The following is a 21,019-nucleotide window of genomic DNA, read 5'->3' on the forward strand; positions in this document are numbered from 1 at the left end:
ATCAGAAGCAGCTAGCTACCTGCTACCTCCATGTTGATCTATACCTGTTGTACTCTATTTGACGCCCCTTGAGGATGAATACGACATGTCTGCTAGTGCCCTAGCATGGCTAAGATTGCCTTCAGTATAGGTCAAATTTCTGCAAAAATTGGCAGCCGGTTACTGCATCTTCTTTGGTGCTGAAGTAACTTCATTAGTTAAGTTACTAACTTGGTGGCAAAACTGCTCTATCAGAACAAGTTCACAGAAAAGCATACCTGAAACTTGCAAATGCGAAGAGGATCCCGGCGACCATGAAATCCTGATTACAACGACCATCTAGCTTTGTTAGAACATGAAGGATTAAATCAGGTGAAGTCGAAGTACAGTAGGGCGTATCTATTTCCTGGTTTTTGCAACTGTCGTTGGTACCTTTTATCAGCTGGTCTCTCCAATCTCTAGTCGTATTCATCCTTCAGATTGTCATTCGATTGCTGTTTCCGTGTTCTGCTTCCTATCAACACTGGAATCATGACCCACCAATTGCGTGTTGATCGTAGGATTTCTTGGATGATTACTAACGCCTGTCCTTGATCCATAATCCAGACCAGCAGTTAGACCCCCAAATTCCGCTGAGATCTCTTAAGTCTTGAGTATGGAATAATGGGGCCAAGGTTTTCATCTCATCAGGGCAGAGCTGCGAAACTCATCATTGTCCACAGTGAATGCCCTTAGAAGCGCGTCCTGCAGGTCATGGAACCTCCGCTTCCTCTCGGTGGATCCGAGGGAAGCCAGCTCAGGTTCCTGTTCCTCATCCCTTATCTTGTCCAGCATATTTGAGCAGCGCGGGAAGAAGCACTTTCTGAGTTTGACTGGTATAAACATACAGCTTGCAATTAGTCCAGATCCATAGACTCAGTAAAATATGATTTAGAACTGAATCCCAAACAAACTTAATGCGCAAGTGCACAACTCACTGCACGTCACCCTTCACAAAGGTGCAAGACTAATCATTAGCAATTCAACACCCCCCCCCCCCCCCCCCCCCCCGATTAGCATTTTGTATGATCATTATAGACAAGTGCACTTATTTGGTCTACATATCTTGTCTTTTAACAACTGAAAAAAGTACACGGCCGAACGATACAAGGTGGAGGGGCATCCCTCTTACAAAGCCGATCGTAGGATAACTGGATCACGCAGAACACATGCGACTACAGAAACGAAAGAACACATAGGAGGAAATGAGCACAGAACTACAGAACCGGAAGATCACATATCTTGTCTTCACCCTTCAGTTCTTTAGATCATAATGGATTACCATTCCTAATGAGCACGAAAGAGCCCCAACCGTCCATCATTCACAAATTGATGTCAAGCCAAGAATTATGGTCTTCTATTTGATGCAAAGATTGTGTAGGCCTTTCAAGGCACTTGACAGCGGACCTATTAACAGGAGGACACAGATAAGATCTTATGTTTCAACTTCCTCTACACAAGCTTTCATATTAAGAATGTTACAACAGCTTAGCTAAACAAATGTATTGTTAGATTGAAAATATAAATATTACTACCTCCGTCCCAAATTATAAGACGTTTTTGGTAGGCTTTTTACAAAGGAAGTATATAAGAACCCTGGTTATACAAAGGCAAGCTGTGCCTTACCTGTTTTGGAGAGGGCTCTCATCAGAGCCAAGTGTTCATCACTAATTTTGAAAGGAGTTTCATTTAGACCAATGGCTGCAACTTGTATCTCCGGGGGTAGATTTGCACTAGAACCAAGGGATAAATTCCAATGTACCATCCACTTGAGCAACGTCGGTTTCTATTCTTGCCTCAACTGGAAACATTATCCTCGTCAAAGCGAACTACATATCATGAAAATAATTTAGTGCAAACACAACTCCCAAGTGAAGAAAAAATAGCACACTGGCCAGTTGCAACTCGACAACAATTATCATCATATGGTAGACACACAAGTCATCTGCAGCGAAGTTAGAACAATCAAAATACAAATTCCAAATAAGAGTATGGAAAGGCAACGATTTAATTAAGGCCCCGTCTCAAATTTCTAGCTTGTACATTTGCACACGTTGATGACTATTTAACTAAAAAATCCCCCCCCCCCCCACCCCATCTAAGTACTACTCCCTCCGTCCCATAATATAAGAACATTGTTCAAACTGTTTTAGCTTGAAAAACTTTGCCATGAGTTTTGAGAGTGTAGGTTTATTTCCACGTCTACATCAAACTGAGTTAGGATTAGGAATGAATCTTGATTCTTGAACCTAAGTGGTTGTTGCACCCTAGTAGGTATCTCCAAATAACTAAAACATATCCTAGAGCCCTTCAAAAACCTTACCAACTTATCGAGTACCATATACTCAACACAAACGTAATGATTATCACTATTTTGTAAAAGCATTGAAATTAAATATTTTTTGCTGAAGTCATATGATAGGGTTCTATCCTGTCGGTACTCTTGTTGTATAATAGGAAAGCTAGAGGTCTTATGTGTAAAAGTGAAGCTCTGTAAATATCTGTACTGAGGATGAATGGATGAGGTTGCCCCGACCAGAAATTCCAGTGTCTTCCCCTTCTCTCACCTTCGACTCCTCTCTGATTAGGTGTGTGTTCCACAACATGGCATCAGAGCAGGGTGGCTTGGGGGCCTAATTTGCGGTGGTGGAGAGCTGAATCGGGGCTGGGTTGGTCGGCTGTGGTGGAGGAGTGTGACTGGCGGCAGTTGAGGCGCAGCGCTGGTCAGCAAGGGCGCATTGGACGTCAACAGGCAACGAGGTTCAGCCGCTGCGGTGACTCGATTTGAGCATTCCCTTCGTTGCTGGAGCTGAACAGGTCAGGCATTTGGGTACTCAGTCTGAGGTGTGTGTGCTGGGTGTGGAGGAACTGAAGGTATGGCAGGCAATGGAAATGCCCCAGCAGGAGTCACAGCGGGGGAGCTTGCTGCTGTTTTGCAGGCGATGGATGAGAAGTATCGGGTGTTGTTTGATGCAATTAACAAGCAAGCAGGGAACTCAAGATCAGAAGTGGAGATAAAAGAAGAGGTGCATCCTTTGCAAATGCCCCATGTAAAATTAGAAGGGCCTGAGAGTTATGTGAGTTGGGCAGAGCATACAGGGACCATTTTGGTCTCTAGGAAGCTTGAAGGTTATATTTTAGGCATGGTGGAGAAGCCTGCAGATGAGAGTTCCAAAGAAGGCCAGAAGTGGAAGGCGACAAATGCACTTGTGAGGGCCTGGTTATTGAGCTCAGTATCACCTTAGATCGCTAAGCAAATTGAAAGGATTAAAGAAGCTTCTGAAATCTGGAGATTATTGAAAGGGACATTCTCAGGAGTAGGAAATGAAATGCTTGCTTGCAAGATTCAGAAGGAGTTGCAGGACCTGAGTCAAGGCGAGAAGACAGTGGTTGACTATGTTTCTGAGCTGAAACGACTTTGGAGCGATTTGGATTATTATGATCCAATTGAGATGGAGTGTGGCAAGTGCATTGAAAAATACAATAAATGGACCGAGAGGAGGCATGTTAGGGATTTTCTAAATGGACTTAATTCTAAGTTTGAAAACAGAAGGGCTGCATTGTATGGTAGTGGGAAACTACCTAACCTGGAGCAAGCAATATCTGCAATTATTAGTGAGGAAACTCGGTTGAAGCTGGAGGCTACAGGATCGTCTACACAAGGCGTCGCACAGAGGCGCTCAGCCTTCCTTGCTACAGAAGGGGCAAATTTTCAAAGATCAGGAGCAAGTATATATGAGAAGAAATGTTTTGAATGTGGCCAGCCAGGACACTTGCGAGTCTCTTGTCCTGAATTAGTTGGAGCAGGCCGGGGTAGAGGACAAGAGTGGCGTGGCAGGGGTCGTGGATGTGTATTTGATGGACGTGGAGGTAACCGGGGGCGTGGTGTGCGACCTACAGGCAGGGCAAATATCTCATCAGTTATTGAAGAAGCCCCACAAACTATGAAAGTGGAGATGTCAGTCGATGACTGGGAGAGGTGGAGCAAATTTAAGGGAATGTGTTTGGAGGATAAGCAATCTATCGAGGCTTCTACTGCATCCACTTCTGCTGCATCTGCCAACTTTGGTGGTAAAAATTCTTGCACTATGAATTATGAAGTTGCTTATATACCATGGTTAATTGACTCTGGGGCTTCTAGACATATGGCTGGTTCTTATAGAAATTTTATTGACTATGCTCCTGATTTAAAAAGGCAAAGTGTCAAATTGGCTGATGGCTCCTCTCAAACTGTTCTGGGGTTAGGAGCAGTCAAGTGTGGATCTAATATGCATCTTTCATCTGTTCTGCATGTTCCCTCGTTCCCAATTAATCTTCTATCCATTAGTTGCATTACAAACGAGATTAATTGTGTTGCTATCTTCTTCCCATCATGGTGCTTATTTCAGGAACTTGGGACTGGAAGAAGGCTTGGGACAGGGAGCATGCGTGATGGCATGTACTACTTAGATGATAACATGTCACCTACTGTTGCTGCTGTGTTGTCTCACTCTCCACTAGAGGAATTTCTTCTTCATCATCGCAGGCTAGGACATACGTCTTTTGTCATTTTGGGTCAGCTTTATCCAAACCTGTATAATAAAATTAGCAAAGAGGATCTAGTATGTGATGCGTGCCACTATGGGAGACAGACTAGGAGTACTTATGTATCTTCTGATAATAGGAGTACTGTACCGCTTCAGACCATCCACTCGGATGTATGGGGTCCTAGCGGAGTATTATCTCTTAATGGATATCGCTCTTTTGTCACATTCATTGACTGCTGCACTAGGACTACTTGGGTCTATGTGTTGAAAAACAAGAGTGATGTATTTGAATGTTTTAGGGATTTTCATAATTTAATCATGACCCAATATAATGCATGCGTGAAAGTACGCCGTACTGATAATGGCACGGAATATGTGAATAAGGAGTTTGACGAATATTTATCAACCTTTGGAATTATTCATCAAACTACTTGTCCTGGTACCTCTGAACAGAATGGCTTGGCTGAGAGAAAAAATAGGCATCTCTTAGAGATTACACGGTGTATCATGATGGCCATGAATGTTCCAAATTTTTTGTGGAGTGAGGTAGTAATGACTGCTGCATACTTGATGAACATAATGCCATCTAGAGTTCTTGGTTACAAAACTCCAATAGAGTGTCTGACTAGTAGGACTACATATGTGGTTCCACCAAAGGTGTTCGGGTGTGTGTGTTTTGTGAAAGATTACAGGCCATCTGTTGGAAAGTTAGATCCAAGGGCTGTGAAGTGTGTGTTTGTGGGGTATTCTGGGAAGCAGAAAGGCTATAAGTGTTGGTGTCCATCAGAAAAACGAATGTTTGTGAGCATGGATGTAATCTTCAGGGAACAAGTACCATTTTATGGGGAACCTGATGATTTAACCGATGTCTTTCCTGATCTGTTTTCTAGTGATGTTTCAGATCTGGACAACGGGACAGGGGGAGAAAAAGAAGGAGAAGAGAGCAATTCTACACCATCAAGAGAAATGGTGGTTGGAGTAATACCATTGGAAGACAGAAATGATAATATAGATGTGGATCTTATAGAAGGAGAACCAGGGCGAACTATGCAAGGGGAGAGACAAAATACATCAACTGAAGTTATGCGGTGGGCAAGACTGAATGAAGAACAAAATCTGCGGGTGTATACACGGAGACATCAAACTGAGGAAGAACATGTGCAGGGGGAGAAAATTAGTCCAGCGGAGGATGATTCAGAAGCTCAAGTTCAATCCGACGGGCATGATTCCAGTTCACAACCATCAGCTTCATCTCATACTCCACTACCGGTCTCCACAAGCGATGGTATACCTTCTCTTGCTTATGATGACTTAAATGTTCCCATTGCCCTTAGAAAGCAGCCTCGCACTATTGCTGGAAAATTGCCCTCTAAATTAGCCCCATATGATGTCTCTAATTATGTTACATACAGTTCTATTGGGCCTTTGTATAAGTCATTTATAGCTTCCTTGCATTCAACTTTACCTATACCACGTGACTGGCAGGAAGCGAAGCAATACCCAGAATGGAGGGCGGCAATGTTAGAGGAAATGGCAGCACTTGATAAGAACCAAACATGGGTACTTACTTCTCTCCCTGTAGATAAGAAAGTTGTGGGTTGTAAATGGGTATTTACAGTTAAACAAACTCCAGATGGTAAGGTGGAAAGATATAAGGCTAGGCTACTTGCAAAAGGGTATAGTCAAACTTACGGAGTGGATTATGATGAAACGTTTGCTCCAGTGGCGAAATTGAGTACTGTCAGGACTTTAATCTCGATAGCTGCAAATCAGAAGTGGAAATTGTTCCAAATGGATGTTAAAAATGCTTTTCTCCATGGAGATCTGCAAGAGGAGGTTTATATGGAAATTCCTCCCGGGTTTAGAAGCCGGGAAACAGAGGGTAAAGTGTGTCGGTTAACAAAGTCTCTGTATGGACTAAAACAGTCTCCTAGGGCATGGTTCGGAAGGTTTCGAAAGGAAATATGTTCCATGGGTTATCGGCAAAGCAATGCCGATCATACCCTATTCTTTAAATGCCAGCGCAATTACATTACTATACTTCTTGTTTATGTAGATGACATTGTGATTACAGGTAACAATGAGGTGGAGATATCTCAGTTGAAGAAGATGTTAGCAAAGTCGTTTGAAGTCAAGGATATGGGATATCTCCACTACTTCTTGGGAATCGAAGTTGCATATGGCCCAAAAGGTATTTATCTCTCACAAAGAAAATATGTGCTTGATTTACTTGAGGAGACAGGGATGTTAGGATGCAAACCTGCAGTCACACCAATAGAACAGAATCATCGGATCTCTACAGATGGTGGTGATCCCGTTGATAGGTACCAATACCAAAGGCTAGCTAGGCGGTTAATCTATCTGTCACATTCGAGACCAGATATAGCATATGCTGTTAGTATTGTAAGCAGATACATGCATGACCCTAGAACTAGCCACTTAGATGCTGCGAATAGAATTCTAAGATACTTAAAGAGTTGTCCTGGGAAGGGAATCCTGTTCACTAATCATGGACATCTGAGAATCGAGGGGTACACAGATGCAGACTTGGCTGGATGCTTAGATGATAGGCGTTCAACTTCAGGCTACTGCATGTTTGTCGGAGGAAATTTGGTTAGTTGGAGAAGTAAGAAGCAGAGTGTGGTAGCTCGCTCGACAGCGGAAGCGGAGTTTAGGTCAATGGCTTCAGGGTTGTGTGAACTGATGTGGCTAAAAACATTGCTAACGGAGTTGCAGTTGTGCAGTGGTGCACCTATTCAGGTATATTGTGATAATCAGGCCACAATTAACATAGTCATAGTGAACAACCCTGTTTATCATGATAGAACTAAACATATTGAGATAGATAGGCACTTTATCCGGGAGAAATTAGATGAAAGGTTATTCCAAATTAGTTATGTTAGGTCAGTAGATCAGCTTGCAGATGTATTAACAAAAGGGATAGGTGTTGTATCATTTATGAGGATTTGTAACAAGATGGGGCTTATTGACATCTTCGCCCCATCTTGAGGGGGAGTGTCGGTACTCTTGTTGTATAATAGGAAAGCTAGAGGTCTTATGTGTAAACTCTGTAAATATCTGTACTGAGGATGAATGGATGAGGTTGCCCCGACCAGAAATTCCAGTGTCTTCCCCTTCTCTCACCTTCGACTCCTCTCTGGTTAGGTGTGTGTTCCACAACATATCCCATTTGACTCAAATGTAGCATTGAAATGTCTGAGCAATACACATCCCAGCAAGCATAATAAACGTCTGATATGAAGAAATTATGGCGACAGAGAAGGAGAGGAAGAGGCAGACCTGGAAGAGGTTGATGAGATCGGCGACCTGGAAGGTGGATGCGGCAAAGATGACCTGCACCATGAACGAGATGGCGAGGTGGCAGCCAATGTGGGCGCAACCGTCCACATCGACGCAGACGCATTCCGACTTGGGAAGGTGGTGGAGCGTCTCCATATCCGCGTCCCCGGCAGCTGCGACACCCTCCATCGAGACACTTTCGCAGTGCGAGAAGGCTGTGGTGACGTGGCTAGTTGGAGTCTCCATTGGCATTGCAGTGGCCATTCACTACTCGAGAGCCGAGTTGGTGGGAAGGCTCTGTTTTGTGCTTTCATCACCATTGGAAGTAGAAGTCACAAAATGCGTGGACTGTAGGATTTCTCAGACGATTACAAATGACGGTCTTCACGGCATACTCTATAAGAGCAGCTACACCCCTAAATTTTACGGAGATATCTCTTTAAGGCCTGGCATATGGTCGATTCGCATAAGTTGGTATTGGTCCATTTTTTTTTCGAAAAGGGGGGGCTCCCCAGCCTCTGCATCAGAGTGATGCATACGGCCATCTTATTAACCAAATAAACAAAAGGGTCAACAAGGTTTCAAAGTCTCCAACTGAGTATTGGTCCATTTGGGGCATGGTATTGAAACCTAGCTTGAGCTTCAGTAGATTAGGCATTGCACCCGCCTCAAATTTTAGCCACGCTATACCACTCGTGTACCTCAACTTGAAGTACTTGAGAACTGAGAACTAGTCCGTCGTGTAAAAAACGATCCTTTCACCGGGTGCCCACCGCACATACAGCGACAGACGACCAGTGAGGATAGGCAACCATCTGAGAGTATCAACACAACTCATCTGCAGTTCCATCACTGCATCTTCAAAATGCATGGGTTACCAAGTTCTTTAACCCACTTAGGAATTTGGGAAAATTTGACGCACCTGTGCGGCAAGCATTCAAATCTCCGGAGAAGGCGGAGAGGTTCCAAGTCATCCCAGGAAATGATTGCTTTTGAGGCGCCAGGAACCATGAGACAGTACTATAGTTTTCAGGGTACCATGTCCTCTGATGAAATGAGCCAGAGCTTCCAAGCCCAGAAATGAAGCAGTACACGACATGTTAAGATGAAGATCCGGCAGGTACTTCAGCTTGCCAAGGCTCCACAGACTGATGACAGAGTCAGTCATGCTGATGCTGCCAATCCAATCCAGCAGATTTGTGTCAACTGGAAGAGTCAGGTGCTACATCAACTTCAAACTAACGTTCTTGAGATTTGGATACTCCACATATTGGTTCTGTATGTGTATCTTCATCTCACTGATGCCATGACCAATCATACGAATTTCCTTGAGGTTCCCGAGAAACTGTAGCCCCATCATCCCCAGATATATGTCAGTTTGTAGCAGCTCGAGCTTAGGCATTGCATCTTTTTCAAATGTCAACAAGTTGAGCTCCCTTAACCCAGAAAGCTCCAGCACCAAGAGGCTCGGGAAAGATGAGCCTAGAAAATCCAGCTGATTCATTTCAGTTGCCCAGGTGCTCAGTCGTAGAACTGCGAGATTTGGTAGATCCCCGAGGGTTTGTATGTCAACACCTTCGTCCAAATTGCTGTACTTGAGATCCAACTTTGATAGACTCTGTAGGTGGTGCATCCAATGCGGTACTCTGTCTAGGCGGCCGACCAACTTGAGGCTCTCCAGGTGTTTTGGTGGCAACAAATCGCCACCCAAACAACCATCTATATCATCGCCAAGCACTATCAAATAACAAAGTTGGTTGTGAGCAGCAATGGCAGACCAAAACTTTTTCCTGTTTCCCTTATTGATACCAGTCACACCTAGCTTACGCAGCTGGGTGAGGGCACTGAGCTCCTTTAGGACCTTTTCCTTCCCCCTTGAAACATTGACAACACCCAGTGTTTGCAGGGACATCAATTTTCCAGTCCCTTTTGGAGCTTTAACACCAACCATATCTTTGTGCAAACACGCCCAAAGAGACTGGTGCAGGTTGAATATATCGTGCATGTTCAGACCAAGTTCTGAACGTTGTGCACTCCAAAATGATTCAAAAAGAGACTGCAAAATCTTGGCCCGTGCAAGACACATGCTTCCCTGGCATTGCAAATATCTCCAGCTACATATATTTCCTCCAAGGTGCCAGAACAATAACAAGGGACCATGATGTGCATTATGCATCCAGTAACTCTCAAAAAACATGTCATTCTCCTTTTCTGTACTAATAAAACGACCAGTTGTATGGAGGTGCTGTAGCTTGCGAAGCTTGGTGATAGGTGTTGGCAGTTCTAATATACGCGTGCCTTTGATATCCAGTGTTTGGAGGTGGCTCAAATTCCCAATAGAATTAGGCAGGTACCAAATATAGACACAATTTCGTATAGAGAGGTATCTGAGGTGACGGAGCTGCCCAATTTTGTCAAGATGGTGATTTCTGAGACGTAATGTGTCGTCCAAGTCGAGCACTCGGAGGAACCTCATCTTTTCAGAGATAAAATACGGTCTCCACTCTCCATACACGGTCAGTGATCGCACGTGCGACAAGTCCAGCATACTATCAAACACATCTTTATCTCTTCTCCAGTTGCTACTAATGGCAAGATGACGTATTGGACCTTGTGTACTACTCAAACAACATCCTTCCTCAAGTGTGAAAGCAAGATTTTCCTCCTTAGCCTTCGAGATGCATATTTCACGAATGATATCATGAAGCTGACAAGAATCAATTTTCCCACTATGATGCTTTACACCTTCTCCTGGCAGAATCATACTCCTGTCTAAAAGCTCATCAAAGTAGTTGTCACCCACTTCTTCTGCTGTCATGCCCTGCATCTCCTTGCAATAACCCTCTGCGATCCATCGCCTCACCAAACGTTTGCGCTTAATTATGCAGTCTTCCGGGAATATGGACATGTACAAGAAACATGACTTGAGGTGGTAGGGTAAGCCATCATAGCTCCTCATAAGTACCGTCTTTATAGTCCTAAGCTCTGGATTTTTTTTTCGAGAATGACGGGGGGTCAGGGCCCCACCGGTTGTTGTATTACTCGAAGGACTTGGCAGTCATACAGAGTTTTTCATCGAAGAGATAAAAAACTACCAACTAAGCAGCAAAAAACCGAAGAGGGGGGGAGGGAGAGTTACAAAGCCGAAAGAAAAAAAGCACGCGTCTCCAGGAACAACGCGCGATCAGGAGCGTTGTAGCGATGGCTCCAGAGCATGATGTCGTCCGCGGTTCTGGAGAGGATGTCGCCAACGTTGCAGTCGACGCCGTTGAACGTGGCATTGTTCCGGGCTTTCCAGATCTGCCAAAGCAGCACTAGGAGCCCGTCCTTCCAGAGCGGAGGCGAGGTTGGAGCACCCGGGGGCGAGGAGAGAATCCCGCCAACCGAGTCGAATGGGCCCAGTCCAAGGCGGCGCCAGGTGGAGGCCGCGCGCGCGCACGAGGTGAAAATATGCACAGCAGTCTCCTCCGCGGAGCAGGAGGCACACATACTAGAAGGGGCGCAGTTCTTCGCAAACAGGTTCACACGCGTGCTGAGGCGGTCACGAGCCAGCAAGCAGGCGAAGATCTTGATCTTCCGGGGGAGTTTGGAGCACCAAATGTCGATGGAGGTCTGGCAGAGCACTCCGTTGGAGGAGAGAACCCGGTACGCAGCGCGTGAGCTGAACGCCAGGTTCTCGCCCCAAGCCATGAACCGGCGGTCCGGGGCGTCACCAAGCTGCAGGGCACGGACGAGAGCCCGGACCTCTCTCAGCTGGGAAGCAGCTACAGAGGAGAGGCGTCGCTGAAGATGAAGACCGTCGAGGGCAACCGCCGCCACGGAGGCGTTGGGGCGCGTGGAGTGGGAGAAGAGCGCCGCGTACTCAAAGCAGAGGGCACCACCGGGGCACCAGCGGTCATGCCAGAAGGAGGTAGTGCGCCTATCCCCCAGCGCCACACGGGTGATGGCCCTGTACGTGGGGAGCCCCCGGCGGACGATGACCTCGAGGAAGGAAGGGGCCGAAGAACAGTCGCCAACGTCCCCCCTGATGCTGCGGAGGAACCAGCTCTTCCAAGGGGGACAGTCCGGTTGGTGAAGCTTGTGGACGAAGTTGAGGAGCAGGCACATGTTCTGACATCGTAGATCGCGGATCCCGAAGCCACCTTCCTGCACACCTGCACACACATTATCCCAAGCAACAAGACAGCGAGCGCCAGAGCACGTATCCTTGCCGGTCCAAAAAAAGGCACGACGTCTACGGTCGATCATCTCAATCACACCAGAGGGAAGCAGAAAGGAGCACATAAAATAAGTAGAGAGGTTATTAAGGATGGCATTACAAAGTACCATTCGGCCACCAGAGGAAAGGAGCAGGGCATGCCAGCCCGAAAGGTAACGGTCGAAAGAACGGATGAGGGGGTCATAGGCGGAGACGGGGAGCTTATGAGGAGACAGGGGGAGTCCTAAGTAGGGTTGAGGAAAAGAAGAGATAGGGCAGCCCAGGATCCCAGCCAAGGCCGCCGATAGATCATCACTGCAGTGCATCGGGATGAACCCAGATTTGTGGAAGTTTATGGCGAGCCGGGTGCCCCGGTGGTGCCCTCTGCTTTGAGTACACGGCGCTCTTCTCCCACTCCACGCGCCCCAACGCCTCCGTGGCGGCGGTTGCCCTCGACGGTCTTCATCTTCAGCGACGCCTCTCCTCTGTAGCTGCTTCCCAGCTGAGAGAGGTCCGGGCTCTCGTCCGTGCCCTGCAGCTTGGTGACGCCCCGGGCTCTCGTCCGGGCCAAGCTCTGGATTTATCTCCAACTCAGCACTAATGCGGTAATGCATCTTCCTCCATTCAATAGCAGTTTTAGGCCTAGTGGCTAGGAATCCACCTATAGTTGATATTGCAAGGGGAAGACCATTACACTTCTTTAAGATAAGTCTTGCCTGTTCTTCCATATCAAGGACCAAATCAACCTTTCCTCTCTTGTCCTTAAACACCTGCCACAGATACATTTAAAGATTTGTAAGTTTGGATTAAAGAATTAACTGTTTGAGGGGAAATAATGCATTTTTCAACCTCGCTTCAGTTTTTGGCTTCTGAAAGAAGACCTGTCCCTAATAAGCTCAATTTATGCTTGTTAAACTGTGCTATTATGTGCATTTTTCAACGCTGTTGTAGACAAGAACTGGAAGACAGTCTATTGCATGCTCTTCTTTATCAATAATTTTAAATGCAGATAACACTGATTGACTATGGTTGCCCTCTCACATTTCACCCTTTTTCTTCCACAACAAAAGCACATGCGTATTTGCTTATTGTAAATATAAGCAGATAGCCAACCACTAAGTAATACTGTAGGATATATCAGAACCCACCTCGACGTAAAATGGAGTTATGGAGCGTAATTCTAGTAATCTCAATCTTATGTCTCAATGCAAATGGTAAACGAATGATCAGAAATGTGTTTGAGACATATCAAAAGATCTTAATAATATTGTCGGATGGCAAACTCATGCAAAGGAATACTGCCAAAAGAGAACTCGTGCATAAGGAAAGAAAAGACATCAGATTTTTAAGAAAGTACCTTCTTTTTGAAGAGATCAAGTGCAGCCGCATCTTTCAGACCTTCAAGACGATACATGTTGGTGTCTTCTCTTGAACAATGTTTGGCAACAGTTTTCTCCCTTGTGGTGACTATGACCATTCCGGCATTTTTCAAGCAACTTCTGACCAAATCCCATTCTGCAGTGGTTGATATATCATCAAGAACAATGAGGAACTCTTTATTTAGAACGCGATGTAATTCTTTCACTAGATCGTGAAGCCCCATTGATGCCATGTCCTTTTGTTTTCCTGCTCCATACAGATCTTCTAGCACATCACTCGGTAGTTGCAAAGCTAAACTTCTGATGAGCACTTCTGGGTCGAACGGGCGCAGTGCAGTGACCCAAGCACGCTTCCAGCCACCAAGTTGTTGGCTTCGGTACGTGTTTCGAACGAGAGTGGTCTTCCCAAGACCTCCCATTCCCCACACTGAGATCACCTTAGTTTCTTGATTTTGTTCTGGTCCACCAACTAAATTGGTAAAATAATCTTGCTCTGCTTCCCGCCCAAAGAACACTTCCTCAATCAGTGTGTTTGTGATGCTGCGATCAAACATCTTTACCGGAGCAGAATCATTAACTGTTTCTCCAGCGGCACTCTTTGGCCATTGACTTTCCTCATCTATTTGACTTGTGGACTTTGCTTGGTTGTTTTCAGTGGCGATAACTTTTCCCGTGCCTGAACCGGTCTCTGCAACATCTGATGCAGACGTAACCTACAGATAAAGCAGATCTATGAAGTGTGATATATCAGTGATAAATGTTTTGGTACTAAGCTTATTGACCTTAGCATCTGCCCAACTACTCGAACATTTATTAGGACCCACTTTAAGCAATTTCTCCATCTTTTAGCCTCTACTAAGCACCTTTGGATTCAGATGTGCATCGTGCAGTGCACCTTAACATAAAGATATGTCTAATTTATGAGGATCACTGAGCAGCTATACAAGCAACCATTTTGCATAAAACATGAATTGATAAGAAAGAGTGTATACTGGTCACTTGATGAAGTATTACCTCCTGGTGGAACAGATAAAGTGCTTGATCTGATGACAGCTGCTTAAGCTCTGTTACTTGGAGGGGTTGGTCCGGGCACAAACTCGCAATTTCTGCTTGGCGCGCTGAGAGTATGATTCTGTTACCTCTCCTATTTCTTGGGAAGAAACTATTGATGCAATCCCATTCGACAATAGTGGATAAGTCATCAATCACAACCAGGTATCGGTTGTGACTAACTTGAGCATTGAACACACGAATCAAATCACTTTGTCCCATATTCTCCATCTTCATCAGGACATTACCCCCTACAGTTGCTCCTTCTTGTAACTTTCCGATTTCCCCTGGAGAATTTTCATAGAACTGCCTCACAAGGCTGTGAAGGAAATCTTTCGGGTCGAAAGGATGCATCAGCCTAACCCAAGCACGGCATCCAAACTTGTCAAACACTTGTTTGTTCTCATAGACCTTCCTGATCTCGTTTGTTTTGCCAAGATCACCTCCGGTTCCCCACACAGCGATGACGCCGAGATCCTCCTGTCCGCAGGTGACCAGCTGATGGAGATCCACCTTGGGTTTTCCCTCCTCAATGGTGGCAAGCCTTGATTCGTTGATGCCAAACATTGCCGTGCAGGCAAGGTTGGCCTGCTCTTCTGCAGCGGCAGCAGGCTTGCAGCCAGACAAACCTTCCTTGATGAGGCGGTACCGCAGGTTTCTGTTGCTGACGTCCTCAACCTTTGCCCTTAGATCCCTCACTTCCATGGCGATGTGGCGTCGATCACATAGCTCACGGGGGATGCATCCTCAGATCGGCTTCTTCTCCGTGTGGAGGCCGAAATCCATGAGGTTGTCCTCCACCTTGTAGGCCAGGTCGCGGACCTGCTGCACCCAGGTAATGAGTACCTTGTGTTGCCCTTGCTCCTCGTCGGCCGTCATCAGGAATGACTGCATCATCTGCAGTTCATCCGTGATAAAGGTCACATCGCGCTCGACGCCGAGCTGCAAGGCGTCCTCCGTGGCCTTGGACTTGGCATAGCCCAGTGCTCCATTCAGCACGGCCTTGCCCACGCTCACCGCCGTTGCTTCCATGCTTTTCTATCCCCTCTCGACTATGAGTGGACTGTGAAGGAGGCAAATGCTTCTTCCTAGTCTGAAGTTCTGAACTGAAGAGCAGGCAGCAGATGGTGGCTTCACAGGAGAGCCCGGCTGTAAGGTCCCTAATAAAAAGTAACTGATTTTGGGCAGATGTGGATGCAGATCTGAATCAAGCAACCTGATTATTTAACTGTTAAGCAAGAATTAGCTATAAGAAGAAGTGGGGATTGATTGAGGTCCTAGTAATTAATTAAGGGAGCCTGCACCCGCACATCTGAACGTGATAGACATTGACAAACTGTAAAGTGACATCAAGTTGGCTGTGCTTTAGCTAGCTCTATGAGAATATTTGGGAATGGATCCAAAACTCATCGGTCGGTGGACCCTTTGTTCAAACTCCATATATATTTCGCAACTGGGATCATAAACAATAGTGCAGCAACTAAATAGGATAGAAGACAATCAATCATACTCCCTCCGTTCGGAATTACTTGTCTCGGAAATGGATGTATCTAGAACTAAAATACATCTAGATACATCCATTTCTGCGACATGTAATTCCGAACGGAGGGAGTAGGTTGCTTCACAACCATAGATTTAAATCGCGGGCGAACCGAAATCGCGGAAAGAAAATTTGCCGCGATAATTAATGAAGAAACAGCGCGATCTCCGGCGATTGCGGCGCGATCTCCCGCAATTCTGGTAAGGAAACAAATCGCGGGGTTGATTTCATGCAGGGATAGCGCCGCGATAGCGGTCTTTTCGCCCGCGATTTGAAACTATGTTCACAACTGAATGAGCATAGCATATACTAGGATAGAACACAATCAATTTACTTCACGTCGATTTCACATATGCTTGCTTTCATGAAAAGTATTCGAGAAACGGCAGGACATTCTTTCTGAATAATAACGAATCAAAGGATCGAACTGGCCGCTCCCTGCCAAGCGCCAAGCTCCAGTTATGAATTCTTTTGTTTGATATACTACTAGTTGCTAGCTGTGGTGGTCCAGCAATGAATCCAAAACTAAATGAAGTCTGTCTTAATACAGGCAGTCAGTCAGGAGTATACTAACGAGAGAGGATGGGGATGCCTCGCTCACCTTTGTCTGAGCCTGAGCTGTGTGCGGGCTGTGTTTGTTTGTCTCTTAGCTGTGTGCGATGCGAACGTCCTCTGACTGCAGACCTGAATCGATTTGCCGGTGAAGAACACAACCCGATCCGTAGGTGAAAGTGAGAGAGGATCCGCTGCGGCATTCCATCGAACAGCTGCCGTGCGCGGCGGTGTGTGGTCGACCGGGGGAGCTGACACCAGGTCCAGGTCAGGTGAACCCCCGGCCGACGGTCGTCCCTCCCCGCGCGGGCGTACTCGACCGGCGACGGTGCATCATCACATAAAAAAAAAAGAAAAAAAATACTCCGATCCGATCCGGCGCGCCTGGCCCATTTACTCGATCCGACGGCTTCTTCTACCGTTTTTTATAGGTGGCCTTCTTCTACGGTAGCTCCTATTTGACGCGTAGCTCGCTAGATAGTGACGGAAAAATGCCGAGAACCCAACTATAATACCTGAGAAAAAACTTTGCAATAGAAATGCCACAAAGAACTAGAAAATCATATGAAAAAAATAGATATTGAAAAAATATATAACAATTGCCGTGGATTAGCAGATAAAACTGCAATGTTATTCCGTTTTGAAACTACCACACACAAAAATACTGACAACAAAAGAAAAATGTCATGATAGAGGACGACTACCGAATTTTCATGGTCTACGTTAGAAAATGGATAAAAAATGCTGTGCTCCAACAAAATAAAGGTAAAATTGCCGTGCTAAAAAAGTAAATTTGCCATGCTTTCAATTAAATTTTGAAATTGTTCAAAAAAATTTGACGTGGTCATTACACTAAAAATGCCATGATGGGCCATATCCTAAATTTGCCATGGTCGAATAAATAGTACTTTTTTTCCATTTTGAAACGAAATAAATTTGTCATGTCCTAAAAATGCGCATTTAGTGGCACAAATAATCTATAAGTTTGCCATGGTGTCCCAAAGTGGTGTAAAATTTCCATGATGCATATGTGATGCTTCCCGTGATGGTTAGAAGAAGCAACATTAAATGCAGAAAAATGTGTGAAAAGTTGCGAGGATTACAAAATTTAATGTCATTTTTTTTCCATGATGGCAAAAAAATGATGCAAAATCACCATTCTACATAAAAACCAATTTCCATGGTGCTCAAAATAAAAGAAAGTATCACCTAAATTGCCATGGTTGAAAAAAAGTGAAAATTGGCATGAGAAGAATATTACTAAATTTGGCATGGTACATTAACGGTGTCCTGGCTAGGGCGCTCTCACCATGTCGACTCCCAGCTAGGTGGGCTGGGTAGAGGAACCCCTCCTCGGTTTCATCATAGGTCACTTTGGACGACCGATCTACAAGGAAAATCAAGAAGCCTTTATTCAAAATAAGGACTACTAATCTGTGGAGGACTCCTCTCCACACTGACCTATTCAACTAGGACTCTTGTAATCCTAGGCCTCCGGTAACTTATATAAACCAGAGCTGTGCTAGTCGATACCAACATCTTACACCATGACAACTCAGATCACCCGATCTAAACACACAACGATCTCGTGGTAGATCAACATGTACTTTATACTCCATCCCAAATCAATACAATGCAAGGAGGATGTAGGATTTTATCTTCTTGGAGAGCCCGAACCTGGGTAAAATCTCCGGTCTTGTTACCATCATATCTAGGTTACTAGCTCGGTCCCTACCCGAGATCTGCCGAAATTGACTCCGTCATTGGTGGATCATGCCCGCTAAGAAGTCATAGCGATACGATGGGGACCAAGTAGATCAAGGCTGACACAATCTTTCTGCCCGGTCAGTTCGTCTTCGGCGGGATCTTCTTCGTCGCCGAGTCAACTGGTCACCTCGGCCAAGTCGAGGACTACATCCCATGTCGGATCTTTCAGAGATTAATAGACGTCTTCATCGACATCATCTCCAATCTCAACCGAGATCATGGAAAAATTCTTCCATGGAGCTCGGGGGCTCAACGTCAACTTTGCCATTGCACTACGCACATAATTTTTTGGACAACAGATTCGTTTTCGCTGTCCTGCCTCGTCGAGCATCGTTTCAACGATTCCTTTGGTGGGATTATGCGGAGTTGAGTTTACAACGACCTTGTAAAATTTCATCGCCATCCAATAGTGGAATCTCCGACAGTCGCCGATATACCAAGACAGTGTCGGATCTGGATGAAATTCCGTGAGTTCAGGAGAATTACTCCAGTGGCCAACTCCGACATCTTTTGCAAGATCCGACCATTTTGGTCATGCAGAATTGTCATGTCGATAACCCTCAAAATTTGTGGTCGATCCGACAGTGCTATGCCTTACCTTTTTAGAGAGGGCTCTCGTCTGAGTCAAGTGTTCATCGCTCATTTTGAAAAGAGTTGTACTTAGATCAATGGCTGCAAGCTGTATCTTCAGATGTAGATTTGCACTAGAACCAAGGGTAAATTCCAATGTATCATCCACTTGAGCAACACCGGTTGCTATTCTTGCCTCAATTCCAAACATTATCCTCATCAAAGCAACTACATATCTTGAATATAATTTAGTGAAAACACAGCTCCCAAGAGAAGAAAAAATAGCACAATGGCAGGTTGTGCACATGGAGAACTTCACTTCACGTGCAAAATAGGAGTACTGCCATTTTGAAACCATAGCAAATAGAACATTTTGAACACCACACAATTTGTAGATGAATATTACCTCGGTTTTTGAGGTACAACAACCTTAAATGTTGAGATTCTCCAGCCATTGCAAGAGAAACCAATGCTTCTTCAAGTTGTGGACCCCTTCTTTCAGTTTGCTCTAGTATCTCTCAAGGCAGAACCTATATTTAGTATACCATCCTTCTTCAGTAATCCCTGTGTGTATTGTGAGTCTCTTCGATATTTGAACTGCTTTTTCTTCCATCAAATGTAAGATCAAAAGACCGAACACCTTTGACTAAAAGAGAGACAAAAGTTTTAGGATCTCTTCGCTTGGCAGCAATGTGAAGAATAGTATAACCTCCTTGATTTCTATGATTAACATGTGCAAGTGCGATGTCAAGAAGTTCTGTTGTGATCTTTGTTTCACAGTCTTCCTTGAGCAGCTTCTTCACTAGCTCCACATCAACATAATAAAGAGCATTGGCGATCCTTCTTACATGTTCATTAGGAAATCCCTTGTCTTTGGGTGAAGTTAACCCAAGAGTCAGCCAAGAATCTACAATTGGCTTCATAACATCTGGAGGCAATGCTTTCTCAAGAGTAATTATGTCAAGATTTGACGAGACTACCATCTCAAGGCATCTGTCAAGCAGTTTCATACAAGATTTATTGCACACGTTTGCAACAGATAATTAATATCAATGGAAGGTTCTCCACTTCAACATCATCCAGGACATCAAGGAGATTGTTTTCGACAAAGGGTGGATTTGATTAGCTCAAAATGGAGCATCGAGTGATACAAACACAGTGAGCACACGTCCGGCCTCAGCATAGTTAGGATGCACATATCCAACCAACGAAAAAAAACCCACACCGGCAACTAACAAAGTCAAACATGACCGAAGCTATGCCTTAGTCGAGCAAAAGGAAAAAAGAAACTCTAAAACGATCAAAACAGTGACCAACAATCTACAACAGCAACCGTACCCACATCAACCATCACTTGACGAGAGGTCCCCCGTGCCGCTCCCGCGAGCGGCCCGGGCGGAACCCTAGATCGCCGCCGCCCCTCCCTTCCTTCGCCTTCCTTCTCCCTCGTCGCCGCCAGGGGACGCCGCCGGGCAAAGCCCGCGCGTGCGTCGGCGGCGGCGGGGCTCCCTCCCTCCTCGCGAGGCTCCTGGGCGGCACGGGACGGCCGGCCCTCGCGGCGGCGCTCGGCTCGGCGGCAGGTCGGGTCGCCGGTGGATCTGTGGGGCTCCCCTTTGGTGGCGCTGCGGTGATGGCGGTGGCGTGGTCTGCGTGGGGCGGCGAGGCGCGGGCTCCTCCTCCTCCCGATCTGATGGCGCCGCGGTGGCGCCAGCGCTCGGGCGTGCGGCGGGGTCCGCGAGGGTGGTCGGCGCGCGACGTCTCCCTCCCCGATCTGTTGGCTCCACGGTGGCGCCAGTGCTTGGGCGGCGGTTGGCGTCGACAAGCGGTGGCGGGCGCTGGGATCTCGGCGGCGCTCCGGCGTGTGCAGGCGGCGGCGGTCCCTGTGCGCGGTCGGCAGTTTCGTCTCTGACCCGGACGGCGCGGGGGATGGCGGCGGCCCGGCGTGGCCGGCGATCTGGATGCGGTGGTGCCGGTGGCTCACTGATCTGCCGGTACTCCAGGGTCTGCCTGGTGGTGCTAGTGGTGACGGCGGCCCGTGCACGGAGTTGGAGTCCTTCGAACTGATCTGGGTGAAAACTTGCCTTCGACTTCTACTAAGGCCAACGGTGGTGGCGCTATC

General features: G+C 46.1%; 1 protein-coding gene and 3 pseudogenes across 2 annotated transcripts; 2 read left to right on the plus strand and 2 right to left on the minus strand.

Moving 5' to 3' along the window:
• Window positions 1-426: 426 nt before the first annotated feature.
• On the minus strand, window positions 427-19,992 carry LOC125518094 (BTB/POZ domain and ankyrin repeat-containing protein NPR1-like; annotated as a pseudogene).
• On the plus strand, window positions 2,895-4,450 carry LOC147956939 (uncharacterized; annotated as a pseudogene).
• LOC147956940 (uncharacterized) lies at window positions 5,097-6,088 on the plus strand. The gene is made up of 2 exons (XM_087536864.1): window positions 5,097-5,829; window positions 6,030-6,088. The coding sequence occupies exons 1-2, from the start codon at window positions 5,097-5,099 to the stop codon at window positions 6,086-6,088; spliced, it is 792 nt and encodes a 263-aa protein (XP_087392990.1).
• On the minus strand, window positions 8,396-15,694 carry LOC125527995 (disease resistance protein Pik-2-like; annotated as a pseudogene). The gene is made up of 4 exons (XR_015610787.1): window positions 14,436-15,694; window positions 13,400-14,134; window positions 12,611-12,812; window positions 8,396-10,829 (listed from the first exon to the last, which is right to left on the minus strand). The product of XR_015610787.1 is annotated as a disease resistance protein Pik-2-like (transcript).
• Window positions 19,993-21,019: the final 1,027 nt, after the last annotated feature.

The sequence above is a fragment of the Triticum urartu genome, chromosome 7A (genome assembly GCF_056163025.1).
Source record: "Triticum urartu cultivar PI428250 chromosome 7A, HENAU_Tu73, whole genome shotgun sequence".
In the NCBI taxonomy this organism is placed as follows: domain Eukaryota; kingdom Viridiplantae; phylum Streptophyta; class Magnoliopsida; order Poales; family Poaceae; genus Triticum; species Triticum urartu.

What these genes read in the sequence shown, in the direction of transcription:
- LOC147956940 (XM_087536864.1), top strand. Translation starts at nt 5,097, where the DNA reads ATGACTGCTGCATACTTGATGAACATAATGCCATCTAGAGTTCTTGGT. An exon ending in ACCGGTCTCCACAAGCGATG is followed by an intron (nt 5,830 to 6,029) that starts GTATACCTTCTC and finishes CGTGACTGGCAG; the next exon opens with GAAGCGAAGCAATACCCAGA.